At 41.5% G+C, this 26,990-nt stretch overlaps 2 protein-coding genes across 9 annotated transcripts in view; one reads left to right on the forward strand and one right to left on the reverse strand.

Annotated features, from left to right (window-relative positions):
* The window catches only part of LOC139234879 (histone acetyltransferase KAT6B-like), a 94,181-nt gene extending 70,566 nt beyond the window's left edge, over positions 1-23,615 (forward strand). For all 8 annotated transcript variants that reach the window (XM_070865704.1, XM_070865705.1, XM_070865703.1 and 5 more), the window contains 3 exons: positions 8,338-8,598; positions 16,392-16,701; positions 19,862-23,615. In XM_070865704.1, the coding sequence (XP_070721805.1) occupies positions 8,338-8,598; positions 16,392-16,701; positions 19,862-22,293 (3,003 nt within the window). In that variant the 3' untranslated portion in view covers positions 22,294-23,615. The remainder of the gene's footprint in view (positions 1-8,337; positions 8,599-16,391; positions 16,702-19,861) is intronic.
* Positions 1-26,990, reverse strand: part of LOC139234881 (erlin-1-like) — an 843,171-nt gene that overhangs the window by 779,327 nt on the left and 36,854 nt on the right. The window lies entirely within an intron of this gene.

The following is a 26,990-nucleotide window of genomic DNA, read 5'->3' on the forward strand; positions in this document are numbered from 1 at the left end:
ACATAATTTTAAAAAAATAATTTATTGAAGGAATAATATTTTCTCAGCAGCGAGCAATCATGGATGTAAAATTTATGGTTGAGCACAGCACCAAGGTCTGAATATAAAAGTGAAGAGGCTATGCTCCTTAATTGGTAGAGGGCGGGAAAATACAGTTTCCTCAGTCTTAATCTCCACCCAGGAGATCAAAATGACGAACCGCACATGATAAAAGATGACCAAAGAAAGGATTTTAAACCAGGCCATTGACCAGTCTTAGCATAGAGTACAAGGATGTAAGGTCCATAAGAACATAAGAAATAGGAGCAGGAGTCGGCCGTTTGGCCCCTCGAGCCTGCTCTGCCATTTAATAAGATCATGGCTGATCTGATCATGGACTCAGCTCCACTTCCCTGCCCGCTCCCCATAACCCTTTATTCCCTGGTAGGAGAGGAGGAGGAAACAGGACACTTGGATTGAATATACCCCACTGAGGGTCCTGACACAGAGACTCCAGCTGAGCTTGTTTGACAGAAGCAGGTGCCTCATGGGAAAACATTTCTTTGCACTATAAGCTGAAACAGACCAAAATATTAATGTAAAAGAGGATTGAGTTTGCTGTATTCTTGCAAGATTTCCTTTGTGTTTGTGGGTAAAAGACACAGTGCACAAATACTGTCCAAACATATCTATATTTTTATGAGGACTGTGTTTCTCCAAGAAAAGTAATTATACTTAATTATTGCATCAGAAATTTTATTAGGTCTTTGAAAGATTAAATGCATCTAAAACTTGTAGATGTCTGTCAGACACTCAGGTTGTTCTCAGAGCCAAGCTATTTGATTTACAAATCATGTCAAAAGTAATCAAAACCCATCAGAATGGCCAAACATTTACTATGTCTACAAGAATGCCAACATTAATTAATACCATGAGTACATGCCGAGTGATAAAGGACTGCTTTCATCTGGAGTTCCCAAGCCCTGGTTGGAACGGAATAAGCTATTATTTTTGAACCAGTTGAACTATTGTGCAAGTCAAGCACTCTATTTGCTATATTCTCTTGCTTATGTATCATTACTATTCTTGTAAATAAATATAACTATTAGTTTTCTCCTGAATGCTATGGTCTAACAGTGTGGTGTTTTCTGTCTTTGGGAGTGGACAGGGACATGTGATCGGCAACTTGTATGTTTTTCTTTGCTTAACACTGTTAAAAGGCTCATTGTTGGTTCTCTGGCAAGCTGTTCCATTTACAGCACACATAAGGTTGTAAGTTTCTGGTTACAGAAGGTGTTTATCTGATTATGGAAAATGACTTTTGTTGTGAACACGGAGTTAGAAGAGAGTTCAAACTAACATTGTGGTCTGGTGTCCTGTGAATTCCTGGGAACTACCCCAGGAAAGAAAACAGTGCAGAAAGGAACTTGGCTTGATTCAACCAGTCTGTGGCTAGGTCATTTTCCAAGCTATCTGAATCCAGACTGATGACACTAGCAATACAATGTGACGCCACGTAACCAGGATGCATCATTGTACATTATAAAGAGAGAGACTAACAAGACAGTCCATCTTTCAAGGTCTATTGGCTGTCTACTGGAAGTAGTAAGCGACAATGAAGGGATTGTGATCCTAGTACCAGGCCAAGTCACTTTCAGTATCATTGCCTTATATGGTTGACCTTGAGAGTAGGTCCAGGAAATGTGAAACGGCTGTTGTTTTTTTATATAACCTTTCCAACTTCTTCAGGTACTGTAGTATTCCAGAATTAGAACCAAACTGTAAGCTGTGTGATTTTGAACTCATCCCCCTTCAGGCAGCTATTAATGGAAATGTTAAGGAAGATAGAGTGAATATGTCTACACTTCAGAGGCTATTTGTTTATAGGCCAACCCTCCCACCCATGCCCCAGAGACAACTGCTACTCTCTAAGTACATGCAAAACAAGATGAAGTGCAGGGTAAACTGGTATAATCTCCATGTAATCCCAAACTAAAATGACACCTGCAATCTTATTGCATGGTTCTCCTGATTGTCCACCTCAATGGCATTTACACGGTTTCTCTGGGGTTTCCACAAACCTTTTTTGAAGTTATGGGGACAGTCAGGAGAATCCCCACAGGAATTCAACTGTGTTGTTTAGGTCCACAGTGTAAGGAAAAAGTGTCACATCTGGGGATACCAAAATACATTTCTGCCATGTTTCCTCCAAGAAGGACACCCATGAGTCTGTCTCTCCTGATTTCATGTTCTCCAAAGAGGGCTTGCAGGTCAGACTCTGTGAAATTGTGGCATCATCTCTGCCTATGTGCCACTCCATCCTGCCTTGCTTGCCAACTGCTCCTATACACAAATAATCAAGCTAGCTGACAGTCAATTGAATGACCCAATCCACTGCTCCCAGGTCTGCTGCTGCAGTCTTCAGGCAGAACTGGCTTTTTAAAGGATGCACTCTCATTTTCATACGGCGCAGCAGATTGCACCCGTTTCACACAGATTTACGCCAATCACTGCTCTTATGGATATGCAAATGAGCTGAGCCAGGAAACCCTTGTATAAATACCTCTCCAGACCAGCCACAGGTGCAAATTATTTTATATTGGTGAACAAGTGGTGCAACTCACCATGCCGAAATTCTCTGCGTGCCCCCATATGTATATGAAAGAATCTAAAACCCTGTCCTGCAATCTGGATGATATTATTGTTCGCGGTGGATCATATACTAATTGTTTGATAGCAAGGCTGAATGCAAGAATTTTCTAAGACATATTGCAAACTTATAGAATATGGAGATGCACCCGCGTACTGTTGCAGGCATGTCATGCTAAACCTTAATCTGTCCCAGATAAATAAGATGTATTATTATACCAAACAACAATAGGAAGAGAAGGGACATGAAAGAAACTAAACGCAGAGCTTGTGATTTATAACAATAACTTAAATTCTATTTTTATTATGAGATTCAAGGATTTTTACTGACGTTTTAAGATCAGATTCTGCAATTCTGTCTGTTTATAATTAGAGCTGCTGGTTTCTAGTGATTGAACAAGTCACATTCAGTGTCATTATATAGTTTTATTACTGATATTTTGTTGATTGATTCAGTCCATTTTTCTGTGAAAACCACAAATCAATAAGCTTGCACATAGGTGATGGCTGAGATAAACAATTATATCACCAAGATAGGTTCACATGAAGGACCTTTATCAAATTTGATCTCCTTCTATAGCACAAACATTATCATCTTCCCATTACAGCACCTGGCTGTTTAATAACCACCCTCACTGGTGATTTCAGCTGTTGAACAACATCTTTGTAAATACATATTTTGTGACCAACAAATAGAACATTTCTGTCTTTATTTCATGCAGTTCTTAAACTAGCTAGAGATAAGCTAGAAGCCGTTTTCTCTTAACGAATCTAAAAGTGGACGACTGCAGCTTACTGTGTCTATGGAAAACCAGCAAATTCTTTGTTCAAAAACTAATCAAGTTGAAAGTTGCTTTGATGGCCGGCATTGCTTTTTTGAAACATTTAATATATGCAGAATGGTGGTGACCTAGACCATTCTGTTCTGTCAGAATACGAAGCCATTGGGGGAATCCATTACAGGAGCAAAATGCTCATCTGGGGAAATGACAATATCCAGACATTAACACCTCACCTCACAAAGTGGCATATCTGTTAATCACTCAGTTTGTTTGTTTATTTGAAAAGAAAAATTTCATGACATAAATCACAGCTCAGCTGCTTAGCTTGAATTCTGGCAAAGGCATCCGAGCGCTACTGATGAATTTGTCATCCACATGTGGCATCTCATCTTGAAAGTCCATCAACAGACAAAACTGATTGTTTCATCCAAACTTCCTGCTGCTCATCAGGCTCTGCAAGACTTGTTCTTAAAAACTCCTTTTGGATTGATTCTAGTTTCATTGTTTTTTAAGTATGAAGAACATAAGAAATAGGAACAGGAGTAGGCCATTGGGCCCTTCGAGTCAGCTCTGCCATTCATCATCAGAGGCATTCCCTCGGAGTCAAAGATGACTTGCTTCCACTCTAAAAGTGAGTTCTCAGGTGTATCAAAGCCTCCTTGATAAAGTGCAACATCTCCACCGATACCTGGGAATAGCTGGCCCAAGACCACCCAAAGTGGAGGAAGAGCATCCAGGAGGGCACTGAGAACCTCGAGTCTACTCGCCAAGAGCAAGCAGAAACCAAGTGTAGACAGCAGAAGGAGCGTGCGACAACCCAGTCATCACAAGAATCCTCCTCAATCGTCTTCTCCCTGTGGCTGGAGAGCTACTCCCAGAGTCACAATGGGAATTCCGTCTACTAAGGAGTACAATGGACATGATCTTCACCACGCGACTACTACAAGAGAAATGCAGGGAACAGCACCAACCCTTGTACATGGCCTTCTTTGACCTCACAAAGGCCTTTGACACTGTCAACCGTCAGGGATTATGGAGCGTTGTCCTCCGTTTTGGCTGCCCTCAAAAGTTTGTCACCAGCCTCTGTCTGCTCCACGATAACATGCAAGCCATGATCTTGACCAACGGATCCACCACAAACTCAATCCACGTCCGCCATTCAGTAAGATCATGGCTGATCAACTCCACCTTCCCGCACTATTCTTCGGTTCCCTTCATATCCAAAAAATCTGTCGATCTCTGTCTTGAATATACTCAATGACTAAGCATCCAGAGCCCTCTGGGGTAGACAATTCTAAAGATTCACAACACTTTGAGTGAAGAGATTTATCCTCATCTCAGTCCTAAATGGCCAACCCCTTATTCTGAGACTGACCCCCTAGTCCTAGACTCCCCATCAAGGGGGAAACATCCTCCCAGCAACTACTCTGTCTAGTCCCTTAAGAATTTTCATACATTTTAATGAGATCACTTCTCATTCTTCTAAACTCTAGGGAATATAGGCCTAGTCTACCCAATCTCTCCTCATAGGACAATTCCCGCCCCACCCCCCCATCCCAGGAATCAGTCTAGTGAACCTTTCTTGCACTTCCTCTAAGGCAAGTATATCCTTCCTTGGGTAAGGAAACCAAAACAGTACACAGTCCTCCAGGTGCAGTCTCACCAAGGCTCTATACAATTGTTCAAGACTTTTTTACTCTTATACTCCAACCCCATTTGTAATAAAGGCTAACATACCATTTGTTTTCCTAAATGCTGTACCTGCATGTTAACTTTCTGTGATACGTGTACAAAGACACTGAGGTCCCTCTGAATACCAGCATTTCCCGATCTCTCACTATTTAAAAAATATTCTGCTTTTCCTACCAAAGTGGATAACTTCACATTTCTCCACATATTCCATCTTCCATGTTCTTGCCTACTCACTTAACCTGTTTATATCCCTTTGCAGCCTCTTTGCGTCCCCCTCACAACTTTCCCACCTAGCTTTGTATCGTCAGCAAACTTGGATACAATACACTCGGTTCCCTCAGCTAAGTCATTGATATAGATTGTAAATAGCTGAGGCCCGAGCACTGATCCTTGCAGTACCCCACTCGTTGCAGGCTGCAAACCCGAAACTGACCCGTTTATTCCGACTCTAAATATTAAGTATTTTGCTGTGTCTTTAAACTTGTGTACCATTAATCTGCAACTAAATCTGACCGAGTACTTTTAGCCTGTACACATTGATCTGTTGCCACGCTAGTTTTTGCCTTAGCAAGGAATGGGATAACGTGGACATTTCACACGTTCTCTCGTGAGCTATATCCACCAATTTGCGGTTGTTAAACCTGAGCATGCTAACCCATACACAGCACGTACAAGAATGCTTGTTTCATTTCATAGAAGTTGTATTCTATTTAAGGAAATTGCTGTTTCGCTATGAACAGGACAAAATGTTAGGGAAAAGCCCAAACTGTAAAAATGACACCGGTTCTAAATTTCCCTTCACAGCTCTCAACCTGTGCCTGTTTGTCCTGCTGCTCCAGAATATCAAAGTATTATTTCAGATTCACTTTCTCTCTCCTGTTATATATCTTCTCTACCTCTAGGATCCTTCTGAGACCTCTTTTTAGGGTCGCAGAGCTGTAACTTACCAAGTGATTCCTCATAGCTCTTTACTCTGACACTCGAGATCAACCTCTTCTGCACTGCTCCTGAGGGCAGAATGGCCCTCTTATGGTACAGTGACTAGAACTGTATGTAATTCTCCCATGTACATAATGGCCTAAGCAGTATGCAGTTTTAGCACAACTTTCATGAATTTTAATTTGATTTGGCAATACTGGTATAACCAACCCAACATCTATTGATGGCGTTTATTGCTGCCTCACACTGTTTTGGACCTAGTGAGCCAAGATTCAGTTAACCCTCCTAGGTCTAAGTTTCTCCATAGGCAAGTTCTAGTCCAGCCAAGGAGTATATGTAGTTCCTATATGTAGTACCTTGTGTTTTTTTGTATTGAAGTTCATTTGTCATTGACGCCTTTTGTCTAAAAATCCTTTTAAAGTTATCTCAGATTTTGAGAAAGCGTTGTCGTTTAAACAATACTTTTTCTAGTTTAGTAGCGATCATTGATGCTCTCCCCTCTCCCACTCTGCATTGTTGGTGGAAGAAAGCATTTCAAAGAGGTATTGAGAAGTCATTACACACTTGCAACCATCAACTCACGAAATAGGATTTATATTGCAAGGCAAGCTACAGTACAAAGTCTCTTAGAATGTAAGCAGGGAATCTGACATGGAGATCTTCACACAAATTTTGAGGTTGAGCTGATGACTATGGCTTCTTCAAATACTATACAAATGCATGGTGATGAGTCCCGTTTTGATTCTTATGATTTGGAAGAAACTTTGTGTCCCATAATTGCTGCTTACCCATATACAGTGACTGCAAGTCTGTCTGGGTGACCCGACTTTTAACAGTTGGCTTCTAAACAGTGGGTAGTACTTTTCATGTTGGTTCAAAAATGTGGTTTATTTGCTCACTCTATTGCTTTCTCTGTATTTTTATTGATGTTACATTTTGTTGCTGTTTAGACTTGATTTTTTTTGCATTGGAAGACTTTTTTACAATTATTTTTCCTACAATAATTTTGTTTCCGCTTGCAGCAGTTGAAGTGGCCAGTATGTGAATGTTCAGTGTCCACCTTTTCCCCCTTGTAAAGCACTGAGTTGTTGGATAATTTCCTGGAGGCAAGAATGAACAAAGTAACAGAAGAGGGGAGGGATGGGGGATGAGTACATTTCATTGAGTCTTGCAAAGGAGGTAACACTTGTCTTGCACATGAGGATAACTATATAGGTGTTGCTGTTTTGCCTTGGAGTAAAACCTGCTGGTTTTAACACAGGATCAAATAATGTAATCTTTTCCCTATTATTTTTGCGGAGTTTTGTTAGCAATACTATTTAGAGGATACTACCTCTTTTTTTAACCTGGTCCATCAGCAGTTGTCTCCCCACTTGGGAAAAATCCACTGTTCAAAAAGGGTTAATATTCTCTTAGAATATTGCCTCCAGCATTATTGACAGTTTTTTTTTGGAATTGAACAGCTTTAAATGAATTAAAAGATCCTTCTCTCATTCCTTGATGACAAATAATCATTCTCAATGTGTATCTTTCGAGATGAGATGTTTTGAGTGGAATATGTGAGCCTCAAATACCCACAACTTACCAGAACTAAAGACTAGTGTTCAGAAATGGGATATTTATCCTGTGGATCCTCTTTGATTTAAAGACTTTTTTTTCTTTGCAGCAGTCAAGGAAGCAAAATGTAAAGCTTCCTCAAATCTGTTTTAGTAATGTTGGTTGAGGGATTAATGTTGGCCAGGACGTTGGAAACGCTTCTTTGAATAGTGCCGTGGGATATTTAATAGTCACCTGAGAGGCATACAGGACCTATTTCACATCTCATTTTAGAGTTGACACCTCTGACAGTGAGTCACTTCCTCAGTACTGCACTGAAGTATCAGCCTAGAATGATTGTGTTCAAATCTCTGGAGTGGTGCTCGAGTCTACAGCCTTCTGCCTCCCTCAGTAATGTGCCTCTACTTACCTGAGCTGTGAAAAGCAGAACAACAAACTACTTTTAATTGATTGAATGTGTTTGAGGAGTCCTACAAGATTGGTCCATGTCAATGGTCATGTATTGCAGTGCAAAACAAACTAAATCAATTCACTTTATAATGAATAGTTCCAAATGTTCCATGAAAAGTTCTGCGATTGCTCATTATATCTATTATAAACAGGCTGTTACTTGATTCAGCTTGGAACAATTTCATTAGGTAGTAAATAATTGTATTTGACTAAACTGTTAATTTACAACCGAATGATGAGGGTTAATAATTGCTGAATTTATGTTGTGTTTGTCTACTTCCAATTGTAGGCTGAACAACTGATGGAGCAAGCTAGCTGCTGGGAAAAAGAGCAAGAGCAGTATGCTGAAATGCAGGCCAGTATGCATTCAGTTACTAATGCACCATGTAAAAATAGATTAATGGAATCTGAGTGTCTACCTGCCAATAGTGAATCGATGATGGAGCATACAAATGAAATCAGTGAAGAGGATGAGGAAGAGAATGATGATACCCAACCCAGTTCATCACCAGGCACAGCAAAGTCACTATTAAGAGGGGCTAAGAGGAAGGTAAGTTAAAATGCAGAAGCTAGTTTTCCATTTATCTAAATTGAATTGAACTTTTTTTGTACCTCAAGGAATGTTTATTTTCAGATTGAAAACTGATCAAATAAATTGGGGTCAACCGAACAATGTTCTAGGAGTCCCGATCAAAAAATGCCACGTGGCTTGGTTGGTAAAATTTTTGTGCCATGATTCAGAAAGTTGTGAATTTGAACACTTAATCTAGACAAATGCTCTCGTGCAGCATCAGAGGTATCATCCTTTAGGTGAGAGGGTAAACCAAGACCTGTTCAGGTAGATATAGAATCCATGACAATATTTGAAGACGAGCAGGGAGTTCTCCCGATGGCCTGATCAACATTGTTCACTCCACCAGCAGTACCAAAAATGCATTAACTGAAATCTTATCATACTGCTGTTTGTGGGAGCTTACTGTCTGCCAAATGGCAGCTGTATTTACAAGCATAACAGTCATTGCACTTCAAAGTAATTATTGTGTATGAAGCACTTCAAAATAAAATCGTCGGTTTAGGGTTGCAAAAGATCACTATTATTTGTGGTTTTATTTAAGTGCCTTAGATCTATATAAGAACATAAAAAATAGGAACAGGAGTAGGCCATACGGCCCCTCGAGCCTGCTCCGCCATTCAATAAGATCATGGCTGATCTGATCATGGACTCGGCTCCGCGTCCCCGCCCACTCCCCATAACCCCTTATCCCCTTATCGTTTAAGAAACTGTCTATTTCTGTCTTAAATGTATTCAATGTCCCGGCTTCCACAGCTCTCTGAGGCAGCGAATTCCACAGATTTACAACCCTCTGAGAGAAGAAATTTCTCCTCATCTCTGTTTTAAATGGGCGTTCCCTTATTCTAAGATCATGCCCTCTTGTTCTAGTCTCCCCCAACATTGGAAACATCCTCTCTGCATCCCCCTTGTCAAGCCCCCTCATGATCTTATATGTTTCGATAAGATCACCTCTCATTCTTCTGAATTCCAATGAGTAGAGATCCAACCTTCTCAACCTTTCCTCATAAGTCAACCCCCTCATCCCCGGAATCAACCTAGTGAACCTTCTCTGAACTGCCTCCAAAGCAAGTATATCCTTTCGTAAATATGGAAACCAAAACTGCACGCAGTATTCCAGGTGTGGCCTCACCAATACCTTATATAGCTGGAGTAAGACTTCCCTGCTTTTATATTCCATCCCCTTTGCAATAAAGGCCAAGGTACCATTGGCCTTCCTGATCACTTGCTGTACCTACATACTAATCTTTTGTGTTTCATGCACAAGTACCCCCAGGTCCTGCTGTAATGCAGCACTTTGCAATCTTTCTCCATTTAAATAATAACTTGCTCTTTGATCTTTTTCTGCCAAAGTGCATGACCTCACACTTTCTAACATTATACTCCATCCATCAAATTTTTGCCCATTCACTTCGCCTATCTATGTCCTTTTGCAGATTTTTTGTGTCCTCCTCACACTTTGCTTTTCCTCCCATCTTTGTATCATCAGCAAACTTGGCTATGTTACACTCAGTCCCTTCTTCCAAGTCGTTAATATAGATTGTAAATAGTTGGGGTCCCAGCACTGATCCCTGCGGCACCCCACTAGTTATTGGTTGCCAACCAGAGAATGAACTATTTATCCCGACTCTCTGTTAGCTAGCCATTCCTCTATCCATGCTAATATATTACCCCCAACCCCGTGAACTTTTATGAGCTCATTATTTTTGCTTTCCAAAACCAGAAGTACATTTTAAAATATTTTACGTTTCAGTTAGAATTAAATGCAATTTACTTTTCTTTTACAAGTAATTTCAGAAAATAGAATTTTATTGAATCTCAAGTGTTAAATAATATTTCTGATGAAGCCACTTTTCACGTGATTATATATATTTTTTAACTTGGAAATAGGGGGTAAATCATCTCGTGCCAGTGAGGTAGTGCTAATGTTGACTATAGGGTGTACAAATTATGTATAATTACTGTTGAATAATCACAGAAAACCATTCACACCATGACAAATTATCCATTTTTTTATTTGAATGTTTTCTGCATTCCATTATTTCAATGACTGCTAAAAGTAATTTGAAAATTATGTCCCCTGAATTTTGTCTGAGAGAATAATTGGCATAATGCTTCTTGTCCTCTTAAAGTCAATACAATGCTGCCCTCTGGTGTATTTTTCTCCTCTTAATCTGAGTATAGTTAGAGTAAATAGCCTGGGCCTAAAATTCCTCAACAAAAAATGTATTTTTCTCTAACGACAAAGTAACAAAATCACCTTCTCGGAAGTGGCACTTTGGAAAGCATCACATTTCCACAATTTAGTTCGTGGGCTTCAGTTCGGGAAAACATCGAGCATTCTCACGTTTGGCCCGTCTTCCCTCTCAGGTGGACGTTAAAGATCCAGTGACGCTATCTTGAAAAATTCTCAGATCTTTGTTAGGTATAAGTATCAATCATTCTCAGTAATTGATCCAGCATCTACAGCCTTTTGTGGGAGAGAGTTCCAGATTTCTATATCTAATTTTAAGATTATTCCCCCGGTTCTGAACTGCTGCACCAGAAGAAATAGTTTTTCTGTATCTACCCTATTGATTAATTTTATCATTTTAACATCTCCATTAGATCACCCCTCAATACTCTATACTCGAGAGAATACCAGCCAAGTTTATGCAACCTGCATTCATAATTTAACCCTTTAATCTCTGGTATCGTATTAGTGAGTTTGACCCCCTCCAAGGCCAATTTATTCTTTTTGAGGTGCAGTGCTCAAAACTGACTGCATTAGTCCATCGGGGATCTGACCAGAGCTCTGTACAACTGAAGCATCATTTCGTCCCCTTTGTATTCCAGTCCTCTTGACATAACGATCAACATTTCATTTGTCTTTTTGATTGCTTTTTCTACAGGTCCACTAGATTTACTGATCTGTGTACAAATCTCTTGCTCCTCCACAATTGAGAAAATACTCTGTTTTGTTTTTCTTGGATCCAGAGTAGATGACCTCACACTTCCCCACATTGAACTCCATTTTCCACAGTTTTGCCCACTTACTTAATTTGTCTATGCCAATCAATTCGGTCGTAAACCCGCCAGTCACATAATGAGGCCCAGGAGTTAAAATACCCCAGGCCTGTTCTCAGCCTTGCTACTGACCCACCTGTTATATATGTAAACTTGTATTTACTCAGTACAGCCACCAGAGGGCTCATCCCCTGGAGTCCCAAGGGATCCCATAATCCCTTGGGAGCACAGGTATTTAAGGAGGCTTCACAGGTTGGAGAGATACTCTGGAGACCTGCAATAAAAGACGACGGTCACATTTTACTTTGAGCTCACAGTGTTCAATCTGACTCTTTCTCCATACACAACAACTGGGACGAGATACAGATAGCGAACCCAAAGATGCAGAGAACAGTGGGCATCCTGGAGAAATTCTCGGAGGGAGATGATTGGAAAACTTTTGTGGAGCAACTCGACCAATACTTCATGGCCAACGAGCTAGATGGGGAAGAGAGCGCTGCCAAATGAAGGACGATCCTCCTCACCGTCTGTGGGGCACCAACGTATGACCTCATGAAGAATCCGTTCACTCCTGCGAAACCCACGGAGAAATCGTACGACGATTTGTGCACACTGGTCCGAGAGCATTTGAACCCGAAGGAAAGCGTTCTGATGGCGAGGTACCGGTTCTACACCTACAAAAGGTCTGAAGGCCAGGAAGTGGCGAGTTATGTCGCCGAGCTAAGGCGCCTTGCAGGACATTGCAAATTTGAAGGACATTTGGAGCTCATGCTCAGAGACTTTTTCGTACTTAGCATTGGGTTAGGGTTAGGGTACTTCGCAAACATTTGACTGTAGAGACCCCAAACTTGAGTAAGGCCATAGCGATAGCCCTGGCGTTCGTTCCCACCAGTGACAATACGAAGCAAATCTCTCAGCACACAAGTACTGTGAACAAAGTGATGATGTTTTCGAATCGTAACGTACAGAGAAGGTCACACATACCTGCAGCTGCACGTCCACAGATGACTCGGAGTCCACCATCAAGGGTGATGAATGCAAGGCCATTAACACTTTGTTGGCGCTGTGGGGGTGATCATCGTTTCCATTCATGCCAATACAAAGAGTACGTTTGCAAGAGCTGAGGAATAATGGAACACCTCCAACGAGTGTGCAGACGAGCTGCAAAGCCTGTTAAACCTGCAAACCACCATGTTGCAGAGGAGGACAGATCCACAGAGGATCACAACGAACCAGAGCCTCAGATCGAGGAGGCAGAGGTACATGAGGTGCACACATTCACCACGAATTGTCCCCCGATCATGCTGAATGTTGAACTAAATGGACTCCCGGTGTCAATGGAGCTGGACACGGGCGCGAGCCAGTCCATCATGGGCAAAAAGACTTTCGAAAGGTTGTGGTGCAACAAGGCTTCAAGGCCAGTCTTAACTCCAGTTCGCACAAAACTAAGAACTTACACAAAAGAACTGATTCCTGTAATCGGCAGTGCGACCGTAAAGGTCTCCTATGATGGAGCTGTGCACAAGCTACCACTCTGGATGGTACCGGGCGATGGTCCCACGCTGCTCGGCAGGAGCTGGCTGGGAAAGATACTCTGGAACTGGGAAGACGTCCGAGCGCTATCGCCCGCTGACAACACTTCGTGTGCCCAGGTCTTAAACAAATTTCCCTCGCTGTTCGAACCAGGCATCGGGAAATTCCAAGGAGCAAAAGTGCAGATCCACCTAATTCCAGGGGCGCAACCCATCCATCACAAGGTGATAGCAGTACCGTACATGATGAAAGAAAGTATAGAGATCGAGCTAGACCGGCTGCAAAGAGAGGGCATCATTTCACCGATCGAGTTCAGCGAGTGGGCCAGTCCTATTGTTCCAGTCCTAAGGGAGACGGCACCGTCAGAATCTGTGGCGATTTTCAAAGTAACTATCAATAGTTTCTCCCTGCAGGACCAATACCCACTACCAAAGGCCGACGACCTCTTTGCAACGCTGGCGGGAGGAAAGACATTCATGAAGCTGGATCTGACTTCAGCCTACATGACGCAGGAACTGGAGGAATCATCGAAGGCCCTCATCTGCATCAACACGCGCAAAGGTCTTTTTGTTTATAACAGATGCCCGTTTGGAATCCGATCAGCGGCGGCGATATTCCAGAGAAACATGGAAAGTTTACTGAAGTCAGTCCCACACACCGTGGTCTTCCAGGACAACATCTTGGTCACAGGTCAGAACACAGTCGAGCACCTGGAGGAGGTTCTTAGTCGACTCAACCGCGTGGGGCTCAGGTTAAAACGCTCAAAGTGCGTTTTCCTGGCGCCTGGGAAGGAGAATTGCGGCGGATGGCATCAGGCCCACCAATGCGAAGATGGAGGCAATCGAGAATGCACCGAGGCAACTAAACGTGACTGAGCTCCGGTCATTTCTGGGACTCTTGAACTACTTTGGTAACTTCTTACCGGGTCTCAGCAGACTGCTAGAACCACTACATGTCTTACTATGAAAAGGGGGCGAATGTTTTTGGGGCAAAAGCCAAGAAAATACCTTTGAAAAAGCGAGAAAATTGTTATGCTCTAACAAATTGCTTGTGTTGTATGATCCATATAAGCGTTTGGTACTAGCATGTGATGCGTCGTCTTATGACGTCGGGTGTGTATTGCAACAAGCTAATGATTTCAGGAAACTGCAACCGGTTGCTTATGCATCCAGGAGTCTGCCTAAGGCTGAGAGAGCCTACAGCATGATTGAAAAAGAAGCGTTAGCATGTGTCTATGGGGTAAAGAAAATGCATCGATACCTATTTGGGCCAAAATTCAAATTGGAAACTGACCATAAGCCACTTATATCCTTGTTTTCCAAGAGTAAAGGGATAAATACCATCGGCCCGCATCCAGAGATGGGCTCCAGTAGTTGTCTGCATACAACTACGCCAAAAGCCACAGGCCAGGCACAGAAAATTGCGCCGATGCTCTCAGTAGGCTGCCATTGCCCATCACGGGGGTGAAAATGGCACAGCCCGCAGATCTCGTCATGGTTATGGAAGCATTAGAGAGTGAGCAATCACCCGTCACTGCCCGGCAGATCAAAGCCTGGACAAGCCAGGACCCCTTATTATCTCTAGTCAAAAGCTGTGTGCTTCACGGGAGCTGGTCCACTGTCCCAGTGGAAATGCAGGAAGAGTGGCGCAAAGATGAAATGTCTCTACAGGCAGACTGCCTTCTGTGGGGCAATCAAGTAGTGGTCCCCAAGAAGGACAGAAACACCTTCATCAATAACCTCCACAATACCCACCCAGGCATCGTAATGATGAAAGCGATAGCCAGATCCCACGTGTGGTGGCCTGACATCGATGCGGACTTGGAGTCCTGCGTTCACAGATGTAATACATGCTCGCAGTTAAGCAATGTACCCAGGGAGGCGCCGCTAAGTTTATGGTCTTGGCCCTCCAAACCGTGATCTAGGGTACACATCGACTATGCAGGCCCGTTCTTGGGTAAAATGTTCCTTGTGGTTGTAGACACGTAATCCAAGTGGATTGAATGTGAGATAATGTCGGCTAGCACGTCCGTTGCCACAACTGAAAGCCTACGGGCCATGTTTGCCACTCACGGCTTTTCTGATGTCCTGGTGAGTGACAACGAGCCATGTTTTACCAGTGCTAAGTTCAAAGAATTCATGACCCATAACGGGATCAAACATGTCACACCTGCTCCGTTTGAACCAGCGTCCAATGGTCAGGCAGAGAGAGCAGTGCAAACCATCAAGCAAGGCTTGAAGAGGGTAACTGAAGGCTCACTGCAGACTCGCCTATCCCGAGTCCTGCTTAGCTACCGCACGAGACCCCACTCACTTACTGGGATCCCACCTGCTGAATTGCTCATGAAAAGAGCACTTAAGACAAGGCTCTCGTTAGTTCACCCTGATCTACATGAACAGGTAGCGAACAGGCGGCTTCAACAAAGTGCATACGATGATCGTGCAAATGTGTCACGTGAGATTGAAATCAATGATTCTCTATTTATATTAAATTATGGACAAGGTCCCAAGTGGCTTCCCGGCACTGTCATGGCCAAAGACGGGAGCAGGGTGTTTTGGGTCAAACTTTCAAAAGGACCCATTTGGAACAAATCAAACTCAGATTCACGGACTATCCTGAGCAACCCACCTTGGACTCTATCTTTTTTGCTCCCCCAACATACACACAGTGGCAACCGACACCACGGCTGACCACGAAGCAGAACCCATCATCCACAGCAGCCCTGCAGGGCCCAGCAAGGCCAGCTGCACAGCAGCCCAGCGAAGGCCCAACAAATGATTCAACAATACCAGCTTTCACACCGAGATGATCAACGAGGGCAAGAAGAGTCCCAGATCGACTCGCATTGTAAATAGTTACACTATTGACTATGGCGGGGGGGGGTGGCGGTGGCGTTATATATGTAAACTTGTATTTACTCTGTACAACCACCAGAGGGCTCACCCCCTGGAGTCCCAAGGGATCCCATAATCCCTTGAGTGCACAGGTATTTAAGGAGGCTTCACAGGTTGGAGAGGCACTCTGGAGACCTGCAATAAAAGACGACGGTCACACTTTACTTTGAGCTCACAGTGTTCAGTCTGACTCTTTCTACATGCACAACACCACCCAAAACCTGCCCGGAGTTAAAATCCCGGCCATTGATATTTTCTGTGTTAGTTTGCCATGCTTTTTTTTTCTACATGAAAATACCGCAAATAAAATAATTTTAATACCTTTTTTTGTTCTTTCAGAGACCACTCATACACAGAAAGAAGAGGGGCCGCAAGCGCCGGAGACATAACAGCAGTGTTACCACCGAGACTATTTCTGAAACAACCGAGGTGCTGCATGAAGCCTTTGAGAACTCTGATAACGAGGGTCAAATGCCATGCTTGGAACCCACTTGTGAGGAAGAGGAGAACGATGAATATGATGATGAAGTAAAGAATTATTTCAGGCATCGCTGTGGCAGTTTGGACTTAAAAAAGAAGAATCAGTCAGATGAGGGAGAAGATTTCTGCAAAAGTGCAGATGAAACTTCTGAGAAAGAACAGCATACAGGTACAAAACTATCCTGACTAAGTGTTCACATCATTCTCCATATTCAGAATATTAATAAGGACTTTAGATTAAACAACAGATTTTAAAGTTTTGAAGTAGCTTGTGGCTGTGAGGGAGAGGTCTGGGAAGGTCTGATTGTGTCTGGCACTTGGGACTTAAATGAGAAGGAGATTGGAGGGGTCAAAACTCCCCCATTTAATTCATGTCTTTAAAGCAAACTTTTGCAAGACATTCTAACTTTTCACTTCTGTTTTTGAACTGTATAGAAGCCTACTATTTTGGGTCCCTTTGTTTAGCTGATGTCAGCAAGCAACTCCATATGGAATTCCACGTATCGGCATCCAGGCAGTCCTGGTAAATCGGGACACAACCCAATCAGAATCAATGCCAGCTGAATGCACAGCAGAACTTGGCTACATTTGATGTTAAAAGCACGCTCTATGCTTCCTTTTTATACGTACATACGCATATTTGCTTATATAAACACACACACACACACACACACACACACACATACACACACACACTATATATACTAGCTTTCCTTCACCATTAAGAATCCATTACCATTTCCGTCTGCAGCAAATTAAAGTCAATCTTTGGGCATACCACACCCCATCCAGTCAGCACAGATACGGCATTTTCAACCGTTGCAAATTGGGAGTGCAAATTTTCTGATTGTACACAAAGATCTAGCCCTACTAGAATCTAAAAGATAACCAAGCACTGATTGGAGCCAGGCGCAATACACTGCCTAGTTTGCCACAATGGTCTTCCTGGAAGCAGATATGGGTAGATGTCTCCATGCAATGACACTTGATGCGCTATAGGCCAGACCTGAGGAACAAGCTCCAAACCACTTTCCCATGGAAATTCACAAAACTAAAGCGATAACAGGCAAAAAGATACAATTATCATTAATATAACTGCCACAGCAGTATACCCCCAAAGCAGCACCATTCAACAGAACCTGCCCCCTGGGGCATCCATAAGCCACTATGTTAGGCTCTCTCCCCACCTCTGCATCTTAACATGCACAAGGTATACTGTACTAACAATGTATAAATGAATTGCAGTGTGCATTGTACGCACAATGTATAGATGTATGAGTGCACACTGAGCTAATAGTGTTAAATGTATGACTATGTACATTGTACTAACATGTATAAATGTATGATCATGTACACTGTGCTAACAATGTAGAGATGTATGAAAGTGTGTACTGTGCTAACAATGTATAAATGTATGTATGACTGAATTGTAACAGAGAGTGGTTACAATTTTTCAAAAATAATGGGATTTGTAAAGGCCAGAATGATGGTCTGGAGAACCGTACAGTTCTGCAACAAATGCAGTTAGGTACACTTTTTTTTAAAAAAAGATAATTTATTCTTCAAAAATATTTTTTATAGAATTGATTTAAAATGCAATACTTTTGTTCTTTTACTGGATTTTCTCCCTTTTATATATCTCTGACAGTTTTGTATTGGTGTTTTTAGAGATCTAATACATGGTGGAGCCAAATGCCATGCACTGCACAGCACATGGCTTTTTTAATGTGGTTCCCTCACAATTTGAATTCTAAATCTTAGTTTTGCCACTGTGGGAAGGGGCTGAGCAGAGGCTGAATGCTTCCCAAGTGAGGAAAAATTGAAGGGAGAATCATTCTGGGCCATCATTGTCCACTTCTAAGCCAGTTTGAAGAGGCATTAGAGACCTGCTGGTTCATATAGGGATGGTATGATGTGGGAGAAAGTGAAGAAAATACCTTTTTTTTAATAAAGTATTTTCTTCAACCAAATAAATATGCCAGTCCATATTCAAATATGTGCAGTTTTAAATATCTTGTCTAGTAAACCCTTAGTTCAGTGGCATTGTCTGTGGCCTGTCCTCAGCAACTGCCGACGCGTGGAACTCTGGAGTACAAAGGGAGAACGTAGACAAATTCACACCTTTGTCAAATGATTATTTTGATATATTAAATTTAACAAGGAATATAGAAGGAACAAAGTACTCAATAAATACAAGAAATACCATCAAAATGTACAGAAATAAATTCGTGGGTGTTATTTAGTCAAAAAAGACAAAATAATGGTGACCGAACATATGATTTTGTACATTCTTTATATAAAGAAATTGGTACAAATGTCAACTCCTGTTGGATGATATTCTTGGCTGCTTTTAAAATGTTCATTTGAGCTTGCACATTTGGCTACATGTACATCTTAAAAGAGAATTATTAACTTGCACATTATAACAAACCAAGCATCTACAAAAGTGAATACTGACTGCTATTAGGTGTTGATTTATTTTTATCTTGTCCTACTTAACAATGTACTAATTTGCATGTGCATTGTATAGTACAGTACTGTAAATTATATATGTGTTCACCTCAGCAAAATATGACCTGCAGAAGCCCAGGCAGAATAATTACATTTTCATGTAATGCCGATGAACAAAAATATTTTTTCACCTTTCTTTTTCCCCTTCCCTCCACCTCTCGCAAAGGCATTGATCTGTTGGTGGGGGTATGGTTTCCTAGGCATGCAGCAGCCTCTGATACCACACCCAAGTGAGCCTAGACGATAACTGTCGACAGGTTATCTGAGCACAATGGAGGGCATCACAACCATGCGAATCCTGTCTTAACCCACATCCATACCACACTTCCAGCAGAAATCACTGGATAGTGACCAGAAACAGGACCATAGCCAGTCTTTTTTGTCTTCCCTAAGATATTGGTGCTCCCATGGCTTAGTCAACAAAAAATATATTAATATACCAAAATCGACAGATTCTTTGAAACTGGTTTCAAGAGATCTGAATGGAGAGACTGCCTTACTTAATTTATTCCTAACGTTAATTAATGAACATCATTTAGCTTCAGCAGAAGCATAATCATTTAATGAGCTGTTCGTTAAACTTTTACTCCATTAAGTTAAGCAGCTAGTCCCCGATTATGTAAGCCACGTATAAAAAAATTATTTCTCGTTTACCTTTAAAGCACTTCTTCCGACAATGGATTGTTTTTGTTATTTCTGCAAGTAATGTTTTACTTTAACTTACTGCATTAACATGAACTGTAGATATTTTAAGCACCGTTGTTATTCAACTGGGTAGCAGTAAACACTTAAAACAAGTTTCTCTTTTTCTTGCCCAGATAAAGCAAATACTGGTATCTCTTCAAAAGGGAACACTGAGGAAAACTCTGTTGATTCTGAGCCTATAGCAAGAGTTGTGAAACGCAAAAAAGGTTGGCCAAAAGGAGTGAAACGTGGTCCAGCTAAATGGAGACGCAAAGCCGAGAATAAAACTGGTTTTAAACTCAACCTGTACACGCCACCAGAAACTCCCTTGGAGCCTGACCAACCAGTCACAACAGAGGAGAAGCAGGTCATGACTGAGCAGCAAGTTGTCGTTGAGCCGCACAATGATGCAGCCCCTGCAATAACAGAGGAGGATGAACTTGAAAATGAGGAAAAGCCAGAATCCCCAGATAAATCTAGCTGCAGATTGAGTGAGGAGAAGGAACCTGTGGAAGAACCACCTAAAAAAGAGCATGATCATGTCAATGGAGTTCCTAAAGATGAAACTGATAATCTCGAACACGAGGAAGAAGAAGATGAAGAGGAAGCAAATCAAAATGAGGATCATGATGCAGATGACGAAGATGACAGTCACATGGAGTGTGTTGAGGTGGAAAAGGAAAATCCAGAGGAAGTATTCAAGGAAGAATCCCAAAGCCAGGAACCATTCTTAGATTTAAATGTTCCAAGCAATAATACAGAGCAAAAAGATGAGATGGATCACAATGATGACCCTCTGCCAGATTCAGATGAAGACCAAAACAATGATCATGAAAGGAATTCTGAGCAGATGCCAGATTCAGATGAAGATCACACCAATAACCAGGATCATAAGGACAATGGCAAGCAGACCCCAGAATTTAGAGAGGACAATGTAAATGCAGAACCTGACACAGAGACAGTGCAAGCTGTTCAATCATTAACACAAGAAAATGGTGAACAAGAAAATAGTGAGCAAGTAAATACATACCAGGACTGTGCAGAAACTATGGAGGCCTGTAGGAACCTGCAGAGTTACACTCATACAGAGCAGAGCCCACAAATGACCACAATGGATGACTGCCATCAGTCAGACCATAGCAGTCCTCTTTCATCTGTTCATTCTCATCCTAGCCAATCAGTTCGTTCTGTCAACAGCCCTAGTGTGCCTCCCATTGAGAACAATTATGCACAGATCAGCCCTGATCAGAGTGGTATTTCTGCACCATCTTTACAAAATGTAGAGACTAGTCCAATGATGGATGTCCCTTCAGTTTCTGACCATTCACAACAGGTTGTGGACAGTGGCTTCAGTGACCTCGGCAGCATTGAGAGCACAACTGAAAACTATGAGAATCCAAGCAGCTATGATTCGACTATGGGAAGCAGCATTTGTGGCAACAACTCAACGCAGAATAGTTGCTCTTATAGTAATATATCTTCCAGTAGCCTTACTCAGAGTAGTTGTGCGGTGACTCAGCAGATGACTAACATCAATGGTAGTTGTAGTATGATGCAGCAAAATAGTATCAACTCTCCACCAAACTGCAGTGTGAAATCTCCCCAAAATTGTATCATTGAAAGACCTCCCAGCAACAATCAGCAGCAGCAACTGTCGCAGTGCAGCATGACCACCAGTTTTGCACCAGCAATACAAATGACAGACATTCCAGAAACTGGAAACTCAACCATCAGCATCTATGAAAGGATGGGCCAGGGTGACTTTGGAACTGGGGGTTATCCCCAGCCATCTGCCAATTTCAGCCTGGCCAAACTACAACAGCTAACTAATACAATCATGGATCATCCATTGCCTTATAATCATTCACCTGCTGTTACTTCCTATGCAACTAGTGTCTCCTTGTCCACCCCACACACGGGCCTTGTCCAACTTCCACAGTCGCCTCATTCCTTATCTGGGGGAGCCCAAGCACAACCTACAATGACTCCCCCACCTAATCTTACCCCGCCACCAATGAATCTGGCATCACCACTTCTACAGCGCAATATGGCAGCCCCAAATATTGGAATCTCTCATACCCAAAGATTGCCGACACAAATGGCAGCCAAAGGCCATGTTGCCATACGTTCCAAGTCGGTGCCCGTACCACCTGCTACTGCTCACCAGCAGCAGATCTATAGCCGTGCCTCACCAGCTGTGGCCATGCAGCCAGCACCACGACCTCTGACCATGCAGCGGGGCGTGAACATGGGCCTAATGTCAGCACCAACTTATAATGTCAATTCTATGAACATGAATATGAATACATTGAATGCTATGAATGGGTACAGAATGACTCAATCCATGATGAACAATGGTTACCATGGAAATCCTGCTTACATGAATCAAACTGCCCAGTACCCCATGCAAATGCAAATGAGCATGATGGGAAGTCAGCCATACACCCAGCAACCAATGCAAAGTACTCCACATGGCAACATGATGTACACACCACCAGCTCACTACAGTCACATGAACACTGGCATGTCTAAACAGCCTTTGAATGGCTCCTATATGAGGAGGTAGATTTTGCTGAGCATGTAAGGTACTAAAAGGAAAATCTGCATAGCTGGAAGCAAATCCACCTTATAAATAACTGGGTGTAGGGTGATCTACTTTGAAGACCAGCTATTTGGCTGAACTGTCATGATAAAATAATTTTGAAGAAATTATTAATGGCACTTTGCAATCTGTTGACAGAAGGAAGCCTTATTTATTTTTTTGTTAAGTCAAGTTGGGTGGGGATTGTTTTCATCTTTGTATATTCGTATTTTTCCGTTCTGTGTTTGGCTTGGAGAGAGCACGTCTTCAAAGAAGTTTGGAAACCGAGGTAGTGCAGCCATGCGATGGAAACTTTAAATGTGCCTATTTGCCCATGGAAAGGATTTTGCAAGTTATAAAATAGTGAAGAAAAAAGCCCAAATGGCAGACAGCTTAACCACACCTGGGGCTGTTCCTTGGACTTCAGTTATTATACAATACAACTATATTTGATTTTGTGAAGCTGGTGCCTAATGCAGCATGCAGCAGAACATCATTGGAGGATTTGTTTGTGACAGTGTGTCCTTTAGTAAAACTAAAATGTGTTGTGTTTAACAGCAAGCCATTTGTTATGTTTTGCCTTTATTAGGTTTTACTAGCTTTGAAGTAAAATGAAAACTATATTTTTGTTAATTCTGACACTGTAAAAAAAAAATGTAAAAGCGAGACCTTGAGTTCATTTGGCAGTTTTGAAGGGGTTACTTGCAAAAATGTTTAGTGTATAATTGAAATATTTCTTTTTTGTAACTAATTTCTTTCCTTCAGTGAGGCAGCTTTCTGTTTTATAAATGCAAAGTATTCTGTTTGACAAATGAAGACACAAATTCTGTTAACAGCGTATCTGAATATTTGTACCTGTCAGTTTCATATAAAGCATAGCTTTTCTCAAATAATATCAGTCAGCAGCAAGAGCTGTCTAAGAGTAACTGTTCAGAGTTATGTTGGCCCAATGATAAAACACCTTTAACTATTCATTGGCATTCCATCAGTAGATTTTTCTATCTTTAGAGAATATTGAAGTTATATTTTAAAAAAAATCTTAGAACTGTAGTGTGTGAATAGACCAACATAAGCTTACAAAACGCATGTAAAAAGCAAAAGTATTTGTGTCTGTTTATATTGCTTACTTTTTGTAGCCTTTGTACTTGTACATGGTGACTGTAAGGACTGAGAGGAAAAAGCTGGATACATGTATAAAATAGGACACAAACAAGTGAGATACACTTGTATTTATCAGTTATCCTTCTAGTCAGTCACTTCAAAGGACGCTGTACATTTTAAAATGGAATAAATTATGTTGAGCCATTTCTAGATTTCCTGTGCTCTGAAATTTTGGAGAGTTATTGGTCATAACTTCATTTTTTAAATTCTTATTGATAGATCAGTTTTTGGGAAAATGGCGCTCAGTGTATTGAATGATTACTGTCGGTCCAATCCTGCTGCTTTTTTGGGAATTCCTGTTTCTGTAAGCGACATCTCGTGGAAGACATCTCAAAGCATTTTACTAGATGGTAAAATAGGGCATTAAGCAGGAGTGAAAAAAGAAAACCAAAAATAACGGAGCAGGGCCAAATCAAGGATTTTTAATGAGACTTTTGAAAGGCGGTGACTGGCAAACTCGGAGGATTTTAGGAGAAAGTTCTAGAAAACGGAGACAAAGTGCTGAGAGCAGTAACTGATGGTACTGAAAGGGGAATGTGGAGTAAAATGGCGTCTGAGAAGGGAGGATACATTCAGCAATGTGCAAATGGAGGAACTGGGATTGGGTGAGACGAAGCCTTGGAGGGATTTGCAGGGACAAGGATCTTGAAGCCAGTTTGCTGTGGCGTGTTAAACCTGTAGAGCTCGGCAAGGTTCGGGGTGCTGGGAGCACAGATGAGATGTGAGCCACTGAATTCTGAACGGGTTCTAATTTGTGGAAAGTGTAGGCAGAGGGGCTGGCTCAATAACTGAGAAATCAGCAGCATTGCGGTCCAGGGGAAACGGTCATGGAACCAGGTTGATGCCAGTCTTGTTTCAAACCCCATATGTGAAACAAAAAGCGTCACTTATTTCTCTTTGTGTATGTTGCGTCAGTGCTGCTGGACAATTATGAGGAGAGAATTGAGATATTAGGACTATTTCCACTGGCTAAGAGGAGATTTAATAGGGATGTTTAAAATTATTGAAGGTTTTGATGGGTGAAAGACTTATTTCCTCAGGTTGGGGAGTCAGCAAGTGCTCATCAATTTAAAATTATCCCGGAGAGAGAGAGAGAGAGAGAGAGAGGATAGGAAAAATCTCTTTACACAAAGGATTATTGGAGTATCGAATGCTTGCCACAGCGAGTGATTGAGGGTGAGACCATTTGCAACTTTTAAACGAAAATTGGAAAATATTTAAAGCAAAGCAAGACAGAGGGTTCTGAGATAAAGCAGGGCACTGGGATTAGATTTAATTGCTGCAGCATTTTATCGGCACAAACACTGTCAGTCACTTGCTCTGTAAACATCTGTGATTCTACAAATGCAGGGAAGAAAGTTCAATTTAAGGTTAAGCAGGTTAATTAACATCCGCGTCTCCAAATTTAACCAGGAAGGTGTATGGAGTCGTGGTCAGAGACATGCAAGTGCTGGCGGAAGCCAACAAGGATGACTTTGCTTTTGCCTATAATACCTGGAAGAAATTTCAACTCATCTAGGTGTTAATGCTGGCCAGGCAGTTTGGAGAGTATAGCAACAGCTGGCAATTGATGGAGAAGGCAGAATGTAGACCCATTATTTTCTGATGATATTACCAAGAGATTTTGTATGAAGAGGAGGGTACCTAAACTGGAGCCCTGTGGTATATTATAAGTAACTGTGGATGCAGGAGGGAAAGCCATTGGAGGCATAGTGTGTCTTCATTGCAGTAGGTACGAATGGGACTGAATGAGATGGACTGGGGAGGAGAGATGTTGGAAGAGGGTGGGGCGTAGTCAATGATACCAAAGGCAATGGAAAAATCAAGGCGGATGTGGTGGGGGGACGGGGGAACTATGATCTATAGTCACAGACACACGGAACTTTGTGCAATCTCTGTGCTGTGGGTGGGGCAAAGCTGGATTGGAGGGACAAGTTGGAGTATCACTACTATATAACCTGTTAAACTTCAGTTGAAATAAGCAGTAGTTAACTGGCTCCCAAATAAGCAGCTGAACAGCTCAATTATCCTGCAAAAACTGTAGGTATAAGGTCTGTAACCAATACATTTATTGGATGCCTGCTTCTTTAAGAGAATTCCTGGCTTTACAAAGGCCACACCCGTAACAATTCTTCTTCTTCTTCTCTCTGCCTAAGTCACTGACAGTCCTATTCCTGTTAGAATGGCACACAATCTGTCGCATTGCATTTGATTGTTTCATGAAAAAAAAACCCTCATTTCATTCATTACAATTGCTAAAGAACAAAGATTGATCTGAAGAAATAAGATGATGCTAAGCAGTCTGGATTTGTGTACAAATATCTAATTATGGCTAAACATGAACTCAATAGCCTAGTCAACGAACAGGCAAAAATCTGCCTTTTTCTTACTAAGCAACAATGTAAAACATACCCTTTTCCCTAGCAGCCCAATATGTTTCCTGATTATTTGGGATATGCCCGTCGTTTAAATCGTACATCAATCAAAATTTTGAGTGTCTAGTATTTGTACTGCGTTTCCACATTGCCATCGATAATTTCAGTTGATATAACTTAAAAGTCTTGTTATTTGAAACCCCATTTGTGAAACAAAAAGTACCATTTATTTCTCTTTGTGATTGCGTAGTATATGTTGCATTAGTGCTGCTGGATAGTTGTTCAGTGGTACTATTTTTTAGGTATTTGAATAATCCAGGGAAATAACTGGTAACATGCACTTAGGCTGGGTGTACATAACAGATATGAAACCCTAAGTAATGTTTGGCATTATTAGTAAGGGATGGGTCTATTACTCAGTAGTTTATTTGGAATCAAGAACAGCTCAATTTGCAGAATTGTGCTTTTAAAATGAGTTGATGGCATCTTTACAGGTGGCCAAAACACGTTAAAAACTTCTTTGATAATTCAAACCTCTGGAGGCATATTTCCTATTTTTGCAGGAGAGTATGTACGCTGGTAAATAATTATGCAAAAAATGGTAAGAAAATCCAAAATTAATTCAGAAGATATTCAAAATCGTTTCGAACCAGGTTTTCTTCAATAAATGTAATGAATTATGTAATTAGATGAGTATATTACTGCATGTGAAATATGTGCAGTTTTTATAAGCTCACTCTTTTGTATCTTACAGCTGCTGTGGATACTAATGTGACTTGATTGTGGAACATAACTCTCCACTTCTAACCAATAAAGATGCATATATTAGAAAGGGGATAGACTTTCTGCCAGAATTTTTTAACGTAGCTCATGTTGGCTCAGGCGAGCTATGGCTGAGGATCCTTTGAGACCTCTGCAATAGATTCAGGGCAACATGAGCAAAAATCTTGAAAGATGTTAAATATTTATAGTCAAATCCATGCTGAACACTAGGGAAAAGAGAACCGATTTGTTTTATGTTTTTTGTATGCTTTACATCTCGGTTCAGAAGTTTTGTCAGAAGTGCTTCATGCTCATTGGAATTCAAATGGCAAAACCTGCAACGAAAGATGGTTGAACTACATGAGCAGTGATTCAGAGTCGAAG

Source organism: Pristiophorus japonicus, chromosome 22, assembly GCF_044704955.1.
Source record: "Pristiophorus japonicus isolate sPriJap1 chromosome 22, sPriJap1.hap1, whole genome shotgun sequence".
NCBI lineage: Eukaryota > Metazoa > Chordata > Chondrichthyes > Pristiophoridae > Pristiophorus > Pristiophorus japonicus.